We start from the raw sequence: 23,333 nt of genomic DNA, 5'->3' as shown, positions 1-23,333 counted from the left end.
GCTCCTGTGCTGCTACTTTATACTAACCAGACAAAGCTTCCTTTGGGGTGGTGGTCCACCACGGTGGGATTATCCCAGAACTGGAAGGCACTTGGGATGGTTGTTGTGGTACTCTTTCCATATTTCACTGTGACAGTGAGAGGGTCAGAGGGCACCTTATCTGCTCGGTATTCTCCTGTCCTGCAGGTGATCTCTGCTCCGAAGTGCTCCCTGCAAAGACAAGGACATAACTCGACACTGGCTGACTGGAAGGAGTGGGGGTCACGCAAGGTCACCGTGCTGAGGAAGCCAACATGGCAGCAGCCTGACAGCTTGTTAAATCCTGGCTTTGCTGTTCCTGTAGCTCGTTATTTTTCCGTTACCTGTGCCTAAAATGTCATCATGGGCTGGTTTTGACAGAACGCTCGTGGTCACAACAGTGAAGGCGAATGGTAAGAGAAAAAAAATCCTGCTTATGACACCAAAGTTAAGGTCAATTCCATTTTCATTCAGGAATGTAAAAAAAAAAAAAAAAAAAATCAATTTATGGGCTTCAAAGTGTGCATACTGTAGAATTAGCATAAAATACAATGTCTGAATAACAAGTAGTACTTATCAACGGAAGAGGCTGAATTGAAACAGAATTGGGCATGAATGACAATTATTGGGAGAAGAAATTCTTACACAGTGCAGTCCACCCCTCCGATGGAAACCTGGACATCATCCTTACTGCCAGTGTCCAGAAACCGTCCAGAAATTGTAATGAGGGTGCCCCCGGCTTTAGGACCTCTGGAGGGTTTCACCGCCTCAGGAATTGGGTTCTAGTAAGGGGGTGGGGTGGGGATGGGGGGTCACAAGATACAGCATGAATACATACTCATGTTTCCGCTGCGAGGATTTCCATGCACACAGAATCTCCAACCTAGAGGCAAACACTCACTCACACACACAAGAACAACACTGACACACTGCTATGTCAGAGACACACACATTTCCTCTCGCGCTCCCTCATCCGCCCCCCATCAGAAACATTCACACTCGCACAAGCACCACATCTGCCTCAATTTGCTGAGCAAACAGTTAGGCGGAGCACTCCCCTGTGGGGAAGCTTTAGTGGAGCCAGAGATATGAAAAGCCAGTTAAATAGCTACGCTGTAGCCTGTTAAAGCATTACAGAGAAAAGGGGGCAAACTGCACAGCATCTGGTTAAAGAGGAATGCATACACATTCTGGCTTATCATGCAGTGCATTATCATTGTAATATGACAGCATCTAGGCACTTCATTTACCAAAACACTGGGATGTTGTATTTGTACATTCCACTTAAAAGACATGCCCTTGGTATGTTCTGATAAGGGACTGTCTGCAGTTAGGAAATGGAAACATAATAGAGACCATAAAACAACAAAATCAGCTGAAAGCTTTTGAATGTGCTTGTGTTCTGGGTCAGAAGTTGTATGCCTCCACAATGAAAGCGCAGCTGACAAAAAAGAGAGCATGTGTGCGTGTGTGTGTGTGTGTGTGTGTGTGTGTGTGTGTGTGTGTGTGTGTGAGTAAGGATGAGTATTTACCCTATAGGTGAAGTACATGGAGGAGGTTCCTCTTTTGCCCCCCTTCACCTCCACCTCCACCTGGCCCCAGTGCTGGGCTTTAGGGTCAATAGGGCCAATCTCACACACGACACTGCACAGAGAAAAAAGGTGAGAAAATATGTAAGACTAAGGCAACTCATTATATTTTACACTACTTGTTTCTTTTCCATAAAATGTCAAATCAAAGTGAGGTCTTCAAATTGCTCTTATTGCCAGATCAACAGATCAAAAATATTTAGCGAACTATCACATAAGACAAAGAAAAGCAGGAACAAGAGGATATTTGACATTTTTACTTGGAAAATGACTCAAACAATTAATTTTTTAGCAAAAACAGTATTTGTCAGTTGACTCATTATTCCAACTCTATTTAAGACTTGTATTCCAGATTAATGATCAGCTTCATCAGGTTTGTGAAAGCGAAATTGGATCCGTGTTTCAGAGCTCAAACAACCTCCCGAAAATCAAAACTCGTGTCTGTGCAACTTTGACATCAAGCCTGGAGCTGCGGCGCTGAAAACAAAAAGCAAGCAAATGCATGCATTCAAATGAGCTAGATCTGATTATTACAGATATTGGCAGACAAATGAGTTCTGTGTCTTGTTTTTGGAAAATTGGAAAAAGTTGTGAAAATGACTGAAGTAATTAAAAAACTTAGTAAAGTAACTAAAATTCTCATTTCAAAATGCTACACAGATTCATTCGATGTTTAAATAATGTTATTGAGTACGCCGCTAGAAATGTAGCATGATTTCTAATGCCAAGTTGGCGGCTTGCAGCATCTTAGAAATCGAACCCTCAGAGACTTTCCCCATATTGCAGTGTCTGGAGTTTGCTAGGAATCATGTGATAAACACGTCCAAGTCTGCTGCAGTCCTCAGGGAAAATGTGTTGCTGATGAAAGAGGTCAGCATAAAATGACACGCCTCGTCCGCGCTAACAGGTGGGCCATGAGCAGCCAATTAACGGCTACAACAGCAAGGAATGGAATGGAAATCCTGTCAAAACTTAGAGCAAGTGGCCTACAGCACACAGTAGAACCATGCAGGACAACTAACAACGAGATGAAGACCACAGCAGGCACATTAGCACCAAAAAAGGATGATTTAAGGCTGAAACACGTTCCATCTGGTCTCATAAATCCAGTGTTATGCCTCATCGTGCAGATGGCGGGGCAAGAATTTGTCATAAACGTGGATCGATGCTGCCAGGTGTCAACAGTTCTGGCGTGTAGCTGCGAGGCAACAATATGGACGAGTTCTCTTTTAAAGGCCATTTGTATGAAGTGAAGATTTTTTTAAAAACAGCTGTGACTGAAGTGCATTTGCTAGGCTAAATTTATTCTGTTGTTTTTGGTGTTTTTTGGGGTTTTTTTGTTTGCAAAGCTCAGCTCATTAAAGCACCTCTGGGATGAGGAAGACCAGAGAGTCTGCAGCAGTAACAGACCATCAAAAATGTGAATGAAATGTGTAATGTGTCAGATCAGTGTGGGACATTTACAGTGCTTTGATGAATCCATATTTCAAAGAATTCAGTCTGCTCAAATCATGTGTGGCCACAGACGGTATTTAAAGACTCACATTCAGTAGCATAACACCCCCAGCAGTGGAAAGCAAGTAAGCAATTCCAATTTAGATACTTAATACTGCTACTGCAATACAATTCAGAAGGAAATATTTTACTTTTTACACCAATGCATTTAGCTGACAGCTGTAGTTACTTTTCAGATTAAGATTTTACATTAAAACATGTAATAAACTTCTAAAATAAAAAACATTGTTAAAGTTTAAGCAGCTTTTGGCTTGTGAGTCTTCACTAAAGAGCAGCTGCTTCAGTGTTTGGGTCATCTTTGAGACGGAGTCTTGTCTGTGAGTTCCACTAAAGAAACATTTCTCCTCTAAGCTTCTCAGATAGTTTAGTTTAAATAACCATTTTAGGCCAAAAGAGGAAAAAGTGTCCAACATTTCCCAGCAAAGCAAAGATTAGAGAAAAGTCCAAAATAATCAATACGAATTTGTGCAGCAGAACTTTGCTACACCATTAATCATCTCGCAACCCCCGACTGTATATAAAGCAGTTCAAACTAGCTCCACCTCAACCAGTCCCAACAGTAAAATGCTACTCAAACATTGATCACATTAATGTTTAACAATCTGATCATGTAATACATTATACTACATCACAGGGGCCACTAGTGCTTTTATTTTTGATGATCATATGATTTTAAATGATGTTTATTAGAAACACAGTATTTTTACACAGCTGTATTCATACTTTCACTCAGAAAAAGGTCAGAATGCTTCTTCCTCCACTGGCATCCACCTTTTAAAAGAGCGATTCAGTTTCTGAATCAACCTGTGTCTGGAGACTTTCAGATCAATACAATGGCATAATGAGCCAAATAAATTATACACCCGGGTCACCTCGAGGAAAGGCAAAGCGCTCCTTAACTGAAAACGTATCCCAAAGTTTACAAATACATACTTTCTTTTTTCTCTGGTAAACCTGCCCAAACACAGTTTGATCAACAGTAGAAAGAAGTGTGTGTGCGGCCGCTCACACATTTGCATAAATACATCAAGGTGTGTGAGCATTACCTCGTGGAGACAGAGTACTTCTCCTCCTGATGGATACAGGGCTCCCCCACCACAGTGATGCTTTTAATGTCTTCCTTGTGGATGCCGAGGTTGGAGCCCCGGATGGTGATGGAGATTTTTCCCAGCAGGGGACCGAAAAGAGGGATGATCTGGATGGGGAGATAGAGTGTTGGGGGAGGGGAAGGTGTTTATGGAAAGAGGGGATTTGAAGTGGATTTAAATAGATTAGTTGTGCAATAAGAACATATAAGAGATTTACACACTCTGTTTAAGTCTGCAGAATAGTTGGAGTTTAAGTGTTCAATATAAAAAGTCACAGCTGAATTACATCCATACTGTAGGAGTCTTGTTTGCATGTATGTGGGTATTAAGACTCCAACCGATGTTTTGATGTTGATACAAAGGGCACAAGGATAATAAAAAATCAAATTACAGTATATGGTCTGATGTTCTATTACATATTTGTCATTAAGATATGTTTGAGTAAAGATATAAATACAGTTGAAGAATGATGTTCATTATCAAAAATGATAGTAACAGTAAATATAAGACAACTACATTCTGAACAGTAAACATAACAGAAATGTAAACAATTTTGAACTACTAATAAGTTTGAAACTAGACAGCGCAGCTCTGTGAGGCTGTATTTATGAACAGCAGTCCTTTGAGCAAAATGCTAACACCATAGCATAGCAACATGCTTACAAGTACTATGCCAACATGCTGATAATAAATGTCCACCATCTTGGTGTAGCATGCTAGCATGTTAACATTTGCTAATTAGCATCATAAACTGACAAATCAGGGAAGTTATTATATTTCATCCAGACGCAGACATGAATGTCAACACCAAAATGTGTACCAATTACATCCAGCAGTTATTAAGACATGCCAATAAAAACTAGAAATGTCAACCTCACGGTGGCACTAGAGGAAAAGTCAGGGGATTACTTAAGTAAGGATGATTAATCCTCTGGGGACCTTGAATGTCTGTACAAAATGTCACGGTATTCCACTGGATAGTGTTCAAATCTGGACCAAAGCAGAGGACAGACTGAAACATCTCACCTACACACACAGAACTGTTTTACCTTTATCGGCTGATCTATCGTTCAGGCCATAGCATGTATGGTTATAACCACTGTTGATTGACATCAACACAGTCACTGATGGATTTTTGTCAATGACAATAAGGCACTGACAATTAAGCGAGCAAAGACAGAATTGATTCAGTCGAGATGTGCTGCAGATCAGCTCAACGTGCCCTCAAGGAGAGGCAGACTTTCAACTCCTCCGTCGTCAGAAAAAACAACACGGCCTGTAAAGCGCTCCAATCAATAATCCAATCAGCAAAGTCATTGTCTGTTCAGTGCTAATCACAAGCCTTTAGTACACCTTTCCAGTTCAAAGTTCAGTGCAACCAAATGACAGCATTTGAACTACTCACATCAGTGATCTGGGGGTCGGGGCACTCGGTGTTGTAAGGATCCTCGGACCCCTGCTGGTTGCACAACTTCTCGTACACACATGCCTTCTGCTTGGCACACCACACACACCGGTACTTTGGGTCGGCGTTCTTGCAAAGACTGCAGTCCTCCCTCCCCATGGAGCAGTTGTACAGGGTGACTGCAGAGAGAAACCCGAAAATCCCATTATGTTATTATTATTATTATGTATTAATTTACTTTAAGTTCAAAAAGGTCTTGTTTCTACAGCCTCTGTTCAGTGTCCTTGTTGAATACCTCTCTGATCATTACCCTCTTACTGTTCAACCACCATGATCCTGCTGAGAGAGCAGATTTTTTAAAAAAAATGTTGATTTGTTTGTCTGACTCATGCTCAATTATCAGTGTGTGTCCTAAAAGCAGTATGCTTACAGTGCAACTCCACTGATTTCACACATCAAAGTCTGTTTACGGGTCTTGGGGAGTACTACAGCATATGTGAAAAAACTTGTATAACGCCTTTTACGGCTTCAGAGTGAGCAAAGCGAAGTCTGACAAATGGCCTCAGCTGATGTCACTCGAGGCAGCGTCGATGGCGGCGTTGTTTGGAAATGTAAGAACTCTGGAGGTGTGGAGTTAGAAAGATGTGAGCTGACCAGACCTGCAGCCTGCTCCTCATCTCTGCTTGAGGCTAGCGACTAGAGGCTACATTAGCTGCTACAGCATACAGCATAACACACCCAAATTTAACTGCTGTGGTGATCATGTGGGTAATGTAGGCACCAGGTATTGAAGAATGTGGGGATAATAAAGACGATACCTCTGGCTCTGCTGCATTGATTTTGATCCCCTTTTTTTAAAATGCTCCAGTGTGAGAAGGACACTCTTATAAAAGTGCAATGCTAAATTGGTGCTATACTGTTTTAATGTGCAGCAGCAAGAGCTCTGTGGACTCCTTTGTCCTGGGTTTGCCTCACAGGCTACATACAGTCTGCCCTACATTATTGGTAGAGGTAGTTAATCTGTGAGCAGCCTGTGAGGAAGACTGCAGATATTACTCAGCTGAAAAAGGACTTTTACTTTCTCTGCATGTTACGATTTGATCAGTGGCCTGGTTTTATTTATGGGCATTATTTTTCTAAAAAGATGCTAGAATCAATAAAAGATAAGGCAGTGACACAGAATGCTCTTTGTAGCGAAGATGCGGAACTTTATCATAAAGTATCAGGTCTCAAGTAAACACATAACTGGGGTTAGTGCTGCATTTCTACTTTTTGCCTTAGTACCATTATTATGGAAAGCATTCAGAAAAGCAAGTGCGTATTTTCTCGTCTTTAGCTCAGTGTGCCTCCTCACTTCTGACAGCAAACCTACACCCTTGTATATGTAATGTCAGCGTATACAGTATGTGTGTGATGATGAGATGTCTGTGTTTGTGTCTGATAATTCCAATTTGCACAACAAAGAAAATGTAAAACAGGCCTAACAATCACTTGTTATGAATGCGTCTGAATCCTTCATGTTCTGTCAAAACCTGTGTGATGATACAGTCACTGCCAATTAATTTTCTTTTCAATTTTCAATGGCAGATTAAAGGCAGCCACCTCAGATCTAATGGAGGGCCCACACTGGGACTAGAAGTATACACACAGGGCATTATAAATAATCTGAACTCCACATTAAAATGTGAGTGTGTGCGTACCATTCAGCGTGCTGTCCATCTTCTTGCCTGACTCCTTGTCCTTCACGTAGAAGAGAACATTGGTCTCTGGTGACTTATCGTAAGAAAACTAAGAAATTGGAAGAAAATGAATTATTAATTCAGAATCCAGTGATTAATGGCACTTAAGCTCTTCTCGGCAAACAGTGTGGGCTGCCGCTCCCTCACGCCAAGAAAGGGGGGGGGGGCACGGGGGGTGGTAAGCAGGACCCAGTCTGGCAGATTTTCAGCTGAAGAAATCAATGTTAGAAAAGAACATAGCTGGGGGCCAGGTACTGCTTGAGTTTCCCAATTACCGAATTCACAATGTGGAGAAGGAGCTAAAATAACTCCAGTGAGGAGAGTCTGTCCATTAGAGGGAGCTAGAGAACATCAAAGGGGCTGTGCAAACCACAAGGGGGACTTGTTCTATAAGGAACATAAAGTGTGTACATAGACAGGAAGTTAGCGAACAGACTCAATCAGTATCGAACATTTTGAATTCAAGTGGCACTCTACAATATATTTCACTTTGTTTCAGGGTTGTTCTACATTGCATCTTAATAATAATCAGCCACAAATCAGCCTCAATTCAAGGATCTGTGCTGAGTGGAGGGAAAATTGTCAGAAGCCATCTGAACAAACGTAGTAAAGGGACAAAATCAGCAGATCGGTGTTAATGCAGAGACACAGTCGAGGCTGTACTCACATTGAAGCCACTGAAGGTGTAAAACGGCCCATCCTCAAAATTGACCTCTTCTTCCACATTTCTCATCAGCTCGGTGCCGATGGTGAAAACACGACCCTGGAGAGACGGACAAATAAAAACAAGAAACAGTGTGTTCATTTATGTACTTGCTGAATACTCTTTTTTTTCCGCCTCACAATAGAGCAAGAAATGTGAAAGACTATCTTGTACTGCAGACTCTTCCAGCACCTCTGTTCTCAGCCAGAGAAGTTTGGATGGGATGACTTGCTTCTTTTCTTGTTCTCGCAGCTGCTCAGCATGCAAGAAAACATTTGCAAGTCACAGTACAAGCAAAACGTAAAGCATCAGGGAGTGCTTTAGCCGTACATCTGTGGCCATAATTTACCTTATCTCACACCTATGAGAGCTTTAATATATACACCAGCTAAAAACAAGGAGACCTGTGAGGACACTTGTTTTACAAGACAAAAGTGTCATTTACAGAAATCATATGAAGATACGAGACATTTCAAAGTGTCAGAGCTTTCATTGCGTGAAATCCAAGGAATTAAAAAGCACGCAGAGGTGGTGATCAGACGCGACTTAAATCGGAAAGCAAATTGATTTTCGATTCAAGAACACGGCATCCAGAAGGTCTTAATGAGGAGCTGTCCTTAATGGCTTGCTGTTATCCATTCAGTGATTAATGCACGCCAGCCTGTCCTACTGTTGCTTTTAGTTTTTGCTGTATATACATACATCTGCATATAGTTAAAAACTCATATGCAGGGACGCGTGGGTGTACGCATACATTATCTGTGTACTCATTCTGGTATCCTTGTAGGTCATGTGGCCACAGCTTCTGCCTCTTATGTCCTATCTCCTGATTGGTCCTTGCTGTTTGTCTGATTGTCTATTCATGACCATTACATGTTTTTTTGATTATGGCCCCACGACCAAATCTTTTACAAAATTGTCACCTTTCACATATGTGATAAAATAATTCTTTCTGCATCTGAAGAGTGACTTTTTGTCAGTGTGTGAGCAGCTCTTCTGAGATGGGAGAATCAATTTATGCACCAGCTAAAAACTGCGACCAATTAGGTTGACTGTGGTCCTAATAGTGTACTCAAGAAGTGTTTCAAAGTGCTGCCTGGTTTTACAGAAGTGCTTTAAATTCTGTGTCTGTGCCACTTTACCTGGTAGAGGTCCAAATTGATCCCCTCGAAGCTGATGCGAGTCTTGTAGCCCACAGGGATCAGCACAGGATCTGGATTCTCAAACTGAGGACACTTGGCTCCCTGAGAAGGCATCAAAACAAATCAGATGCTCCCACTTTTAATCATTTACATTTTAAATATGCCAACCACTTAACGGACACCCTCATCTGCAGCGACAGATAAGTGTATCTCTGAACCATCTGCTGACTTGTAAATTGATATCCTCCACCCTACAATATTTGTCATGCAAGATGGTGCCAGCTGATACCGGGATTTGAGTTTTTTATTAATTTTCAGGAGAAATTTGGATTTCTCAGGCGCCGTGTCATGCGTGGTGATTTGATGCATCTCTTGAAACTTCTGCTACACTTTTTCCAGCATTTATCAAACACATACTGACAGAGATGAAACTCCTCGGCATGCCACTGATGTGTTGACCCTTGAGAATACACACCTGACGGTGCCGGATGATGTTAGAGCCCATCACACTGTCGTCCGTGTCGCTGCAGGTGTGGTCATGTGTATTCCACTGACAGCCCCACGGACTGGCCACACACGACATGCACCTGAAAACGTGCGCAGAAATGAGACAGATAAACACCAAAGGCAATAAACTACTTTCACACACATAATTAAGCAGGAGCGCACACACACAGAAAGCACACACAAACAGAATCTAAAAACATGCAAACTCATCAAAGAGCGTCCGGCACAAAAATCCATGTTGCTGACAACGAAATGGATCTCTGCAACTTCACATAAGCAAAGCTCGTTCATCACACATTCCTTGGCATGAAAGAAATGAAGAAAAAAATAAGGAGGGGGGAAAAATGGCAAGATTGACTTTCATTTTTTGATTAATGAATAGGAAACTGAGGCAATTTCCTCGGCTTGGTAATAAACGGAGGAGAGAAAATGCAAGAAGTGCATTCAAAACTACCATGCATCACAATTTACAAACAGAGCCTTGATCTCTCATCTGTTCGTGCACGGTGATACATTCACATCAAGGTTGTCAGTTGATGCTGTGTTCAGTGTCACTGTGTATTTTCAGTGAGTGACAGAGCAGAACTGATAGATTAAGATTCTGACTCACGGTGTGTTTTCAGATTTCCTCACTGTGGCGGCACAGTTATAGAACTTGAACTCCCGTGTGGCCAGCTCCACGGTCTTGTTGACGAAAATCTTGACCGCCACGGCCACAAAGTCTGAGGACACAGCAAACGGAGGGTTAAAACTTGCTGCACTAGCTGTTGGGGGGGGATACAAGTTTGACACATGTAAGAATGAGAATGGTGTCTTTGGGAATTATCCTGAATATTCAAGACTTGCACAGTTCACAATGTGATTTATGCATTTGAAGATAAAACAAGACATGACCTTAAATAATTTGTGACAGAGCATGCCCTCAAATACCTTTATACTAATTATGTATTAATGTATTAATTTAACAAGACTAAATTCTTGTGGCTCTGTAAAGCTGTACTTGGGCAGCAGCACTTTGAGCTAAAATGCTAACATTGCCATGTTAACATGCTCACAGCTAACACGATCATGTTTAGAAGTTAATGTCTGCCAAGTTCACCATCTTCAAGTGTTCAGCATTTGCTCATTCGCACAAAATGCAAAGCACAGCCAAGCCTGATGGGAACGTCTTCAGTTCTGCAGGTATTTGGTATAAACCAAAACATAAAGAGTAAAGAGTTTTGGAAAAATGTATATTTTGTCCTACAACAATTAATCCTGAGAGGGACATGGCTGCGTGCAGTGAGTGTAATAATTGTTGAAACATTTCAGTCAAAACCACATATGTCAACCCAATGGTGATGCTGGAGGAGGAGTCAGAGGATCACCAAAGTGAGTAGGATTCATCCTCTGGGCACCATGACTGTCTGCACAAAATCTCACTAAAATACTTCAGTCTGGTCCAAAGCAGTGGACAGACTGACCAGCTGACATCCTTAGAGGCATGCTGCTAGCATGGCAAGAAAAAAGCTCTAATTATTGCAAGATTAACTTGTTGGGAACCCAGGGGCAAAAAGAAATGCTGTTGGTCCCCTATGACTACTAATTATTTGATTGCCTAAACAAAAGCCGAATGCAGTAAATATATGGCATTCAGTAAATATATGGCATCCTGAAGTTTGATGTTTCATTTTGTAAAATGTATTCATTTTTATGATGTTAGCAAAGGTGGTCTTTGTTTTAGGCAAGGTGGCCCAGCTCTGCTATAAAACACAGACTCCTCTGCTGGAATAATACTGGAATAATAACCCCCTTGTTTAAACAGTATAAATCCAGATAATAAAGCCTGTAAAACTACATTTTGACAAAGGCTACCTCTACAGGACATGGCCACAAAATAAGCTAATAAAGGCCGGACCGGCGCCATTTCCCCAACAAATAACACAATTAATTAAGTGACCAAAATCAAGTAGCATGCAGTGAACTGTGGCTGTTTGGGCCCCTGTGCTTTGCTGCTTTGCCCATTGGTGATTGCTTACAGACCTTCGCCTTGAAAGGATGTAATAAAAGATAGCAGGTTAATTATAAAGGCCATACCTTGGTCCTCGGGTGTTTGTGGTATGAGTGAAGGGTTGGGCAGATCGCAGGAGACCTGACCAGAGTCAGACATGGTGCCCTCACTCTGGAAAGATTGGATGGTGCAGTGCAGATGGTCTGAGGGCCCGATTGTGGGAAGGGATGGGATGTTGATCTTCACCTGAAAATAAAAAAATATTTACAAGAATTGGAAGTGAGTTTTTCATAGAGAGGGTTATTGCATGTGACCTGCTTGGCTGAGCAATGTCAGTTCACACTGAGCTGTACACAGAGTAGAGGAATGAATTTAAACACGGTGCATGGGTGAAGTTACAATACAAAAACGGTTTTCTTTAAATGGCTGGAGATTGAGAACAAGAAAGAAGGACAGGTGCTGTTGATGGAAATACAAGAGTGGGTCAGAGAGAGAGGGAAGCAGTCAGGAAGGAATGAAAAAAAGAGCAACTTGAGAGAGAACGCACAAGGGAAGCTCTCCATCTTCAGGCTGTGAACACAATCAACCAGGTCGGTTATAATAAGCCAGTTTGGAGTTTTCTGGATGGATCGATATAGAGCCCAGGGTCTCTGGTTCACAATGGAAACAGTTTATTACTCGCTGTGAATGTTTGTGAGACGTGCATGTAAGTGGGGTTGTGTTCTGCAGAGTGAGAGAGGCAGAAAGAAGAGCAGAGAACAAAAGGATGGAATGTACAAGAAAGTGTGAGAAGAGAGCAGCGCTGTACCTTCTGAGTCTTTTTACAGGAAAGGTTCGGTGGATAGAAGGAGACAATCTTGACACACTGCTGCCTGGGGCTCCACAGCCAGCCATTCTTCTCCTCTGCCCGTCGGCACTCAGACCTCCTGGTACACCTTCAGAAGGAGGATGAACAACTCCCATCAGCCTCTGCTCCACAAACCCCTAAACACTTTCACAAGGCCTCGAACCCCCCCCCCCCCCCCCCCCCCCCCAAAAAAAAACAATGGCTATGGACTCTAACGGATTTTCAATGTGCTTTTGTGAATAACAACCACATGCCCGAGTGACTTCAAACAGAGGCGCTGCAGATTTTCAAGATTCAGTTTAATATAGATATGAAAAACTAAATCCTTATTGGTAGCTGGTTTTGCAGTGTAAAAGGAGCAACAGCTTAGACATGAAAGGTACTACATTTATAATCATTCCACATTTCAGTAATCAGTTGTCTTATTTAGGTTTTGGACTGTTAGTTGAGTAAAACAAGCAATTAATAACTTGGGCTTCAAGAAACTGTGAAATACATTTTTTAGTATTTTCTGACATTTCACAGATTTAGTGATAGATTAATTTGAGCTGCAAATTAACTGATTAGTCCATTCAAAGAAAATTAACCAACTATTTTGGTAATCAATTAACTGCTTCTATGAAGTTTAATGGAAAAAAGCCAAATATCTGCTGGCTTCAGCGTCTCATATGTGACGATTTGCTGCTTGTCTTCATCGTATATAGTGTGAGCGAATAGAATATGTTCTGGCAGTTTAAGGATTTAAGCAGTTTAAGGATGTCGCTTTGGGCTCTGTGAAGTTATGATCATTGTATATGACCAGAAATATGTAAATGAGTCATCAGGAAAATAAGTCTCAGATAGGGACAACATTATTTTTAAGCAGTAGAAGTGAAGAGAGAAAAACAAACAAACTAATCTATTAATCATACAAGTATTTTCTTGATTGATTGATAAATCATCTTGTCAGTGAAACATCAGAAAACAGAGAAAAATGTCTATCACAGTCTCAGGACTTGAGGTGTTGTCAATAAATGTCTTGTTCTTGTTCAAAGATACTTAAATTACTATAACGTCAGATGAAGATGCACAGCAGAAATATCACATTTGAGAAGCTGGAACCATTAGATTTGTTGTTTGAAAAATGACTGAGAAAATTAACTGATGATCAAAATAGTTGCTGATTAACTTCCTGTCAGTTGATGAATTGTTGAAGCGCCAATGCGTGTGTGCAGCATTTCTGAATAAAAGCATCAACAACTTTCAGAGGGACACAGCTGTTTTTCTGCTTTTTTCTTGTTCCTGATCACATCCCTGTAAAATGCACGATACATTGTGCCCTTTCTACCCTCTAGACCCTGATAAATATAGGCTGATGAGAGTAAATTGCACAGACTGCCTTCCCTGCATGAGGCTGACAAACAGCTTTAATTCCTTACGGCTTCACGGACAACAGGAGATGGAATATAAACACCGAAGGGTGCTAAAAGTGTCTGCAATAAAACACTGAACAAATACCCTGCTGTGTTTTACAGATGGAAGTGCATGTGTGGGTGTTTGTGTTAGTCTGTTGCTGTGTGCATGCATTTATAAGTGCATCTATGAATGTGTGTGTGTGTGTGTGTGTGTGTGTGCGTGCGTGCGTGCGTGCGTGCGTGCGTGTGTGCGTGCGTGTGTGTGCGCGCGCGCACGCGAGAGAAATCCACACCTGCCCTCCAGGACACACCATCCACAGTAAGGGTCTTTCAGGTCCACGCAAGAATGGCAGTCTTTCTTTTGGAGGCACGTCTGTACCGGCACCTTGGTGATCTGGAGCATTACAACATGAAATATGATCAGACAGTGCACCTTCGGGGAGATACTGCACAAAATATGAAGCATTTAAAGTATGGCTACATATGTTCCTGGGTTTGTTGCATTTGTGCAGACTGGAAGCAAAACAATTTCTGTCACAGCACATGGTTTCTCATGTCTGCTCCCCACGTTTGATCATTAAAACAACTCCCTCTGTCTATATGATAAATGTTCAGTCTACTTAAAATGTATTGTTCAGTGATTCAATCAGGATGAATGAAATTATATTAAATTACAATTCAGTCCCATTATGAGGCCACATATGGTACAATCATCTCATAAAATTCGACACAACGACATTAAACTGCTGCTTACATGTGAATGCATTTGCAATAATAGCCTGATAATGTAACCTATGATAATGGCAGAGGAGCACTGGAGAATGCAGACCTCTGCCATGCAAATCTGCAAGTGCAACCACCATAAAAGTCTGTATATATTTCCAGAACTATTAGTCATATAGAATATGTCAAAGCGTCATTATCTGTGCATCTATTGTGGACTTCTTGAGTGGAAATAATTACATATTTAACATAAATTTGTGAAAATCAGAAAACACATTACTGTCATGTACAAAGGTACAAACATCAAATGCTTAGATTAAAACAACATCATGAATGCGGCAGCTTGCTATTAACGACAACTTCTGCTTGTTTTCATGAGACGTAAAGTTCGCACGTTTTTCCTCATGTCTCTGGTGGAGTTTACTGCAGACGACTCACATTCTGATGTTAGTAAGAGTATAATTAGCTGCACGATATTTGCATATTTATATTTCCATAGTAACATCTTAGTTTCTCAGAGGATTACTGGTACTCGTGAACGTGTACTGTCATATGGAGTCATCGTATTTCTACAACTGGCTATTCTTTGTCGCTACTGAACTTTACTGCCATCTAGTGGACTTTAAGATTGATGCCATTTATTCTGCAAGGGCCAAACGCTTCCAATGGTAACAGTGCAAAATATAACTTTTGTGTCCGCCCCGTGACTCGGATTTCTTGGCCCACAAACGGCATTTTGGTATTTCTGTTTTTACTTAACTAAAAGATCTGAATGCTTCTTCCTCCACTGATTGTACCCAGCATCATGTGCAGTAGATTCAGTCATGCACATATAGCGATGTTGTGAATTCTTAGCAGTCAGCAGCAGTTTACCTTGTGATTCATATACTGAGATCGCAGAGTAACACTGGGCATTTAACCTTTGATCGACTAAAACTTGAGCTATTTGCATTCTCTATTCTCTGACAGAAGGATTGTTAATTTGTGGTGAAAACTAGTCATAAAGTATGTGTCTAATACTGTCTTCCCGTGATGAAATTGCCAATAGTGGTTGCATTTTTCACTCATTTGTCTCACAAACATTTGACAAAACAGATACGCTTCAGTCTGAATCGATACAGTTTGGCTCTGAGCTCAAAACACGGAAAAACCTTCTGTACTGTATTGCACCTGAACGTGTCCTGTATAGACACATCATATATAGATATATGTGCTATATAAACAGATGTTATGTGCTACAGAAGGGCTCCTGACATACACACCTTTTTCTCAGTGGTAATGTAGAGGTGGCTCTGACTGAAGTCAAAGAAAAGGTTCTTATTGACCTTCTCTCCCATGGTGTCACCAGGAGCCTTGCTGTACACATATGGCTCAGTGGTCAGGTGTACCTGGACAGAAAACAGAATAAAGTAACCCTGTCAGACATGTGGTTTTATCTGTAGTTCTTTGCAATATCTTTCCTCCCACAGGTGAAAACTCTAAGGGAAAAAGAGGAGAGAAGCAACAGATTGGAAGACAACTGCACCTTGAAGACTTCCCCCTGGCTGTTCCCCAAGAAGGCGATGGTGTGGTCGTTCTCCACAGCGACGGCCACGGAGGTCAGAAGACCTGACTTGGTCAACACTGCATCTGCCTTTAAGGCGAATCTCGGCTTGCTGGCCAGAGGGGAAGGCAGAAAGTCTCCACCACACTTGAAGTTCTCCAATGTGTCCTTCTGTAAAGGAAAAAAAAAGGATGGTGGATGGTGACACACTGTGTGCCCTGAAATCCAACCGAACGTGGGAATCAAAACCCCTTTAGACTGAACCAAGGCAAGCGTTTTTGCACATGCAGTGGTCTAAATGTTTTCAATACGTCTTGCTTGGTCATTTTGTCATAAACAGGTTATGAAAACAGGAATTTTCATCTTTCACAAGTTTGGAATAACAGCAGTAGCTTCTGCTAACCTCTCATTTAGCAAAGAAATGACTCATACATGCAAATATATGTTCTGTGTTGCACTATGAGAGCTTTAATTGTTAGGTAATGTTCACACATTATGAACAGTGGCCAGCTTCATTTCTGTCTGAACGAACATATTGCTGATATTGTAGTTTTTTTCTGTTGGAGTGACACCTATTTACATTTACACAAATCTGTGAAATTGAAACTGTTTGAAGTCAAGGGCTATGTTCTTCATTTAAATGACGCATGTTAAATTATTCCTATTAATATTATTTATCTCATTATGTTCCGTTCAAATAGCCTGGCACAATTACCACAGTAACATGCGTCTCTTTATGTATTACATGTTACAAAGTCCTATTTATCAGAATTTACATGAGCCTTGTATTTACATTGATATCTACAGCAGTTTTTTTGAGAAATCATGTCAAAGTTTTGATGTCAACTATGAAGAGGAAAACAATTCTTGGTACAGATTCTGATTTGGCCCATGAGACACTATTTGTCTAAGACTGCTTTATGGTTTTATTCTGGATGAGTTGAGGGAATTGGATAAAGAGACATGGAAGGAGGGAAAATGTGCGAGGCAGAACGGGAGCTTAAGACAGAACAATACAAAAGCATACGAGAACAAAGTAAACACTGAGACATTAAAGCCAAGAGTGACACATCTATGCATTATTGATTACTGCAAAAGGAATTCTTCAAAACATGCGCCACTCATTTATTTCAAACAGACTTTTTAAAACTTCAATCGGCTGACACGACACAGGCACTTACTGCAATTTTGGATGTGCAGAATTCGTCAGTTTTAGACGAATAGGGGATGTCCACAGCAGGAAACCCGGAAATCTTGCCTGAGTCGCTGTAGCAGGCGCTGATGATATCCCTCAGCCGCTCATTGATGGAGTTCAGTGGGTACATGCAGAGAGCTGAGTCGTTGTCATCGTCATCTGGACTCGCCACCATGAACAGGACTTTGTTCCAGGAGTCGACCTTCCCATACGTACCTGATTCGGTCATGAACCGGGCAAGCTCTTTTCCTGGAGAAGCCACATACGCGGCTTGGACTTTATTGTAACGGTTATTTGGGCCGCAGTTTAACTGGAGCTCAGTGTGGGAATAGTAATGATGGTCGTCTTCGCAAAGACGAGACACAAAGGTCAGATTCTTATTATCTGTACCATCGAGTGTTCGTGAAAAGAGGAAATAAACAAAGCCCTCCTCTTTGAAGGCAAGGCGGAAGTCATGCAGGTACTTGGGAACAAATGGCGTCGTCTGTACTGTTGATGCCTCAATGATGCTCTCAAACACAACCCAATCACGGAAGTCCTGAAGGATTCGGGTGCTGATGAGTTTTGTGCTGTCCAGGCTTCCGTAGCCTTTCCCAACAAGAAACACACTGAAGGTGTGCCCATCTTTTGAGTAGGTGGACATGACGCCCACCACGTTCACCGTATCCTCTATGCTAGCAACGTAAGTCCTCTCTCCTTTACTGTCACTGTAATACAGCTGCTGTTCCACATTGGTCAGGTTGAGGAGGGAGCAGATGCCCCTGTAGCGGCTACCGCAGACTATGAGGGTACCGTTGGACGGATGGACCAGCAGAAGCTTGTTGAGGTTGGGCATGGGCTTCGTGTCCTGGCATGCAGAAGCAGGAGGCGTACAGGTGCGGGCGTCCTCTTTTGGTCCCGTCTCAGTGCGAGCCTGCAGGTGGAGCGACGGTCCCAGCTGGAAGATGGTGTTGACCGCCCCCAGATAGATGCGTCCGGTCTGGGGGTCCTGGACCACATTGTTAATGGTGGTCTCAGAGGTGAACTCCAGGATGGGGATGTTGTTGCTCTCCTCCTGGGCTCGTGCGACTGACTTGCAGATGAGAAGGAGGAGGAGGGAGACCCAGCTCGCCATCTCTGGGGAGACCAGAAAGGGAGAGGCGTTTAATTATTAATGCAGTTAAATGCACACGTAAATGTACATTTACCCTCTGCAACTCCAGACTGCAGTGTAGAGTGGGTGCGTGGTTAATGTGCAGCCCGAAACACACACTCACACATGAAACCTAATATTCATGTGGACCGAGACTGTAGTGAGACAACCCAATAACAAAGGTTTAAGGAATAGTTTGACATTTTAGAGAAGAACTTTATCAGCTTTTGTTTGAGGGTTACATGTGAAACTCAATGTACCTTATTGAAATGGGGTCAGGAGGCGGTTAGCTCAGCTAAGAGCCCTTTTCACTTTTTGTACAGATAAAACAAACAAGAAATCAATATTAGTGATGTTAATGAGTGAGCTTTAGAGACATATGCTTTAACCTTTGGAGAGAGGCAGACTTCCTGTCTACCCGTCTCCAGTCTCTTTGCTAAGCTAAGCTAACCATCTCCTCCCTCCAGATTCATATTTACAGCACAAGTATGAGAGTGGTATTGATCTTATCATCTAACTCTCAACAAGAAAATGAATGTGTATTTTCCAAAATGTGGCTAAATTTACAACACGTTCCCTCAGGTACCTTTAGCATTAGTTGCATTAGTTGTATGTAGCCATGCAGATCATCTGGCTTTTTCTGGCCAGGATTTGAGATTATTTGTCTCTGCAATAACTGCCATTTTTAAATTCTTTAAGCACCAGAAATAAAATTCCATTCATCTTCATCTCTGATGCAGAAATCGGAGAGGTGGATATCTATAAACTTGGACAAATTTGCATGGCTACAAGACAAAGGGTAAAAGTGAGAAAACATATTTGTTTTTTGCAGTTTGGGTGTACTGATCCTTTAAGAGTGACACATAAGAAGCATATCAAGATAGAGATTTAGGTTATTGGGTAAAACTACTAAAAAAAGCTGCCTGAAGCTAAGGGTGTGTAATGTAGCTGTTTACATATGACTCAACTTCCTGCTCCAGTTCTATAAAGGCCGTGTTATTTTGGATTTAATTGACTTAATATCAGAAATGATCGCTGGTGAGAAAATAAAACTGCTCTGTGTGGGGGTAAAGAAAGATTAAGGCCGAGAGCTAGATCTCAAACCATAACACGATCAAATCCTATTTGAAAAGCTTGGATCTGTTCCAACTTCATTTGCACTTTGCTTTCTTTTCCCCTTCAACAACACCTCTAAGCACAATGCTTTCAGGAACTACACCGTTTTGTGTCAGGAAACATGATCACACAATATCCCTGTAAAATACGACAGCATCATGTACTGGCTAACAGCAGGTGCCTGTGGAGTCCTCGCTCACTGCTGTTTGCCCAGGCTGTGGTAAATATGGAACTGCAGGTGGCTTTGAAGCAGCTATTGCCCACACAGCAAATGTGCGTCTATGTTTGCGTGTGGTTTCCAGCTCGCGCTCTCGATAGCATCCTCCCTCTTATTCCACTTTGTGAGTCAAGTCCACAGGCACATTTGTCAAACTGAAAGACCCCTGATGAAACTTCCAGAAAGCTCTGTTTTATTATGTTAACTTGCTTTCCCTCACTGGACTAAGTGGGGAGACCACTGATTAGACATGTGCCCAGGGGGGACCTGTTAATTTCACTGGCAACTCTGATTTGCATTTAAGTGCCCACTACTCAATTTGATTTTATTTTTCTTCACATTTACTACCTCAGTCCTACCCCGCCAGACCCCCAACCAATTTCAGTGCGTAAATGTATCCTGCCCTTTTCAATTCATAGCCTTAAATATTTCAATTAAAATTGAAATGGTGCAATAAAATTTCTGTCTGTGCAGGACAGAAATGTGTGAGGTTGGTTTTTACAGCTTTAATTGAGAGGGAGGGGTAGTCAGCAATTAGTAAAGATTTAATGAAGATGTGGAAACAAAAAAAAGAGTTTAGATGCACACTGCAGGGGTGGACAAAATAAACTGAACAAAAATTTCAGCTGTAAAGTGACAAAACTTCAATTACAAAGACAGATCCACCAGCAAAGGTTGAGTGACAATTACAAGCATGTGTCAGCTTTATGAAGCGCCACAATAGCTCACTTTTATGCTTGAGTTTTCAAAGAGGCATCACAAAAACTGCATGAGCTGCAAAATGTTCCTGCAGCCTCAAAATGTTGACAGCATAAACAAAACACAGTCCAGCTGCGCTGACAAAGAGTCGTGGCGGATTGCAAAAAGTTCACAGAGCGACAGAAAAATGGCCTTTAAAATGATCACAGAAATAAATGAACACGTCTCTGAGGCAGTGTCGGTTTAAGGAGGTTTGCTCTGTAAAAGTGAGCTTCATAAAGCCTGACGTAGGGCAGGTCTGCCTTTTGGCAACTACTTGTAAGACGTTGGAGCTAGAATGCAGTTGGACTTCTGCTGAAGGCACAAATGAAAAAAAAAAAAAAAAGAAATCAGTGTAAGCCACAATACAATGAACGCTTGAATGTACTGCTTGTGATAAGTGACATGTAATTTTTGTGCTCATTGTTTGACACTTCCAAAGAGCACTGAGGGTGTGAAATTTGAGATATGAGCAGCACTGACTTACATCTTTATTTTTTGCCATACACCACCTTCCTCAATAAAGCCTTTTTTTTTTTTCAATTATTCTCTTCTTTTAAATTTTCTCTGTCTCTGTTTTCCCATTTTCACTCATTTTGTTAATTTTTCTGTTCTGTCAAGTGCGACCGTATATTAATGCAGCGTTTATTAACATTACTTCTCAATTTGTAGTCATTTGATTACATTTCTAAGTGACTAGACCTTAGCAGCTAGAGACAGCATTTTTCACGACCAGCTGCTGCTTGACTGTCTGTTTATGGTTAAACAGCTTTGACTTGACAGGTTCAGGCAGTCTGGAATGTCACATGACCTTTAATGTGAAATTTTTCTGATTGAGGAAACACCTGGCAGGAAAATCCAGTGTTTTGTAACTTCATCAGCAGCTCCTGTACATACTAATTAAACCCACAGTGGGTCTGCGCATCAACAAAATGCCTGAAATTAAACAACAGATGTTTGCTGAAAAGTTTTTTCTCCTGTTTTTGTGCACAACAATGAAGACCATACTGTGTAAATATTGGGTGTAATTGTAAATATGGACAGTAATCGAAGCATGACTGCCTCGCTGAACCCACTAAAAACTGTAATATCCATATTTCTATCATTTCACTCGGCCATGATACAGACTGCACAGAGAGACACTACAAAAGGTGGATTATGTCAATGGTTTCTGTGACAGAAAATTACTCAATTCATTTGACCTCCAATCAAACACGCTGTGACAAAGCAACTTTCTCACTCTGTAATGTACAATGCAAGGACAATGTCTCGAGGCGCTCATTTAGGTTTCAAAAAACTCTAGTTCCACTTACATCCATGGCTTCAAAGAGTCCCTTTCCTATTCATGTAAATCCTATAGCCAGCCCCCGATCAGAAAAAAACGCTTGCTTCAGATGCAGCATTGTGGGTCAGTGCAAACGAAAATTCTTATTTCAAAGGAGCCTGTTCTCTCCTGGGATGTCTCCTTCTGTCGCTCTATCACTTTTCATCCTTTTTTCATGGGCTTAATCCTGAACGCTGGAATTAAAGAGGCTTCAAAGAGCTGAAGAGAGGCAGACGTCTAGTGAGTGTGACACAGGTGGAATGAGGCCCATTCCTCCGCAGACCAGCCCACCTCTCGTTTCTCAACACATCTCTAAGCTGCTGTGAGAGAACATGGCAACCGGGCATACCATCCAACACGTGGCTATTGTGAATAAATAAAAAGCTGCTAAATTTAGAGGCTGCGTGCTGCATCAGCCTGCAGCTAATGAAGCCTCCAACGGCCTGGGATAAATAATAATGGAACGCGTCATGTGCTAATGAAGCTGGCATATCTGAAAAATGTGATCCCAAGAAATACACAATTGATGAACTAAACTTCCTGATTGTCATCGCTGAACTGACCTCAAATTAGAAATCTAAACTAATGCCTTTGCACTCTTCACTTAGTGTTTCAGTGTAGTTCTAGTAAAAAGCAAAAGTTTAACATGGGATCATTAAAATGAGCGTTTATATTACGGCTTCATTAAAAGCTGATTAAAGGACTGATCAGGGGCTGCTTTCACAAGGACAGACTTTGATTATAGTTGACATCAAACTAACAGAGATCAGATAAATGCCTAAATTCATCCGCTGCACAGAGCTGTCACGTTCTTGGCTATCTGGGTAAATGAAGACTTTTTTTGAAACTGAAAAAACATGGCTGACCAAGCAACCGTGTCAGACCACTCAGATACCTTCACTCCAGCAGAAAATGTTTGCCTTCTGGAAAATTTCAACTTTTACAAGGACACTTTCCTGGGATCATTGAGAGTTTAATGGTACAAAAAAACTCCAGCAGCATAACTTCTCAGTACAGAGCAGACATGTGGCACAGATGAGACGCAGTACAGCTACATGTAAGAATTTTACCATAAAATATTCAGAATTTATCTAAAACTATCAACAGAAATTCAAGCAACAACAGTTATGACATTATATCAAAGACATCTATGTATTGTGTTGCAGAGATATCGACTGAAGTTAGCATGCTAACCAGCTGAAATTTTCTTCCTGCCTGGTAAGTCGACGGCCATTAATGCTAAAACTGGCTATTTAGTAATAGCTTTTAAAGGTAGCTAACTGTATAACGTTGCTGACAGTGTTAAAATGTTTACTACGTTAGCTGTTTGTTGAAAGAAAGACAGACCTGTGACAGGGACTGTGCATTTCCTTATTTCTTAAGATAGGGGTGGACACGCCAACTTTGT

At 41.5% G+C, this 23,333-nt stretch overlaps 1 protein-coding gene across 2 annotated transcripts in view; it reads right to left on the bottom strand.

Annotated features, from left to right (window-relative positions):
* plxnb2b (plexin b2b) overlaps positions 1-23,333 on the bottom strand; it is a 124,201-nt gene that overhangs the window by 27,869 nt on the left and 72,999 nt on the right. For both annotated transcript variants that reach the window (XM_070972790.1, XM_070972791.1), the window contains 16 exons: positions 17,385-18,514; positions 16,186-16,374; positions 15,923-16,048; positions 14,231-14,331; positions 12,505-12,631; positions 11,783-11,942; positions 10,317-10,428; positions 9,675-9,786; positions 9,200-9,301; positions 8,022-8,117; positions 7,316-7,403; positions 5,616-5,794; positions 4,169-4,317; positions 1,551-1,662; positions 664-800; positions 28-210 (listed from right to left, as the gene is read on the bottom strand). In XM_070972790.1, the coding sequence (XP_070828891.1) occupies positions 28-210; positions 664-800; positions 1,551-1,662; positions 4,169-4,317; positions 5,616-5,794; positions 7,316-7,403; positions 8,022-8,117; positions 9,200-9,301; positions 9,675-9,786; positions 10,317-10,428; positions 11,783-11,942; positions 12,505-12,631; positions 14,231-14,331; positions 15,923-16,048; positions 16,186-16,374; positions 17,385-18,512 (3,101 nt within the window). In that variant the 5' untranslated portion in view covers positions 18,513-18,514. The remainder of the gene's footprint in view (positions 1-27; positions 211-663; positions 801-1,550; positions 1,663-4,168; positions 4,318-5,615; positions 5,795-7,315; positions 7,404-8,021; positions 8,118-9,199; positions 9,302-9,674; positions 9,787-10,316; positions 10,429-11,782; positions 11,943-12,504; positions 12,632-14,230; positions 14,332-15,922; positions 16,049-16,185; positions 16,375-17,384; positions 18,515-23,333) is intronic.

Source organism: Chaetodon trifascialis, chromosome 10 (assembly GCF_039877785.1).
Source record: "Chaetodon trifascialis isolate fChaTrf1 chromosome 10, fChaTrf1.hap1, whole genome shotgun sequence".
NCBI classification, from domain to species: Eukaryota; Metazoa; Chordata; class Actinopteri; order Chaetodontiformes; family Chaetodontidae; genus Chaetodon; species Chaetodon trifascialis.
Note: the sequence above shows the minus strand (reverse complement) of the source record. Positions and strands in the feature narration are given on the sequence as shown.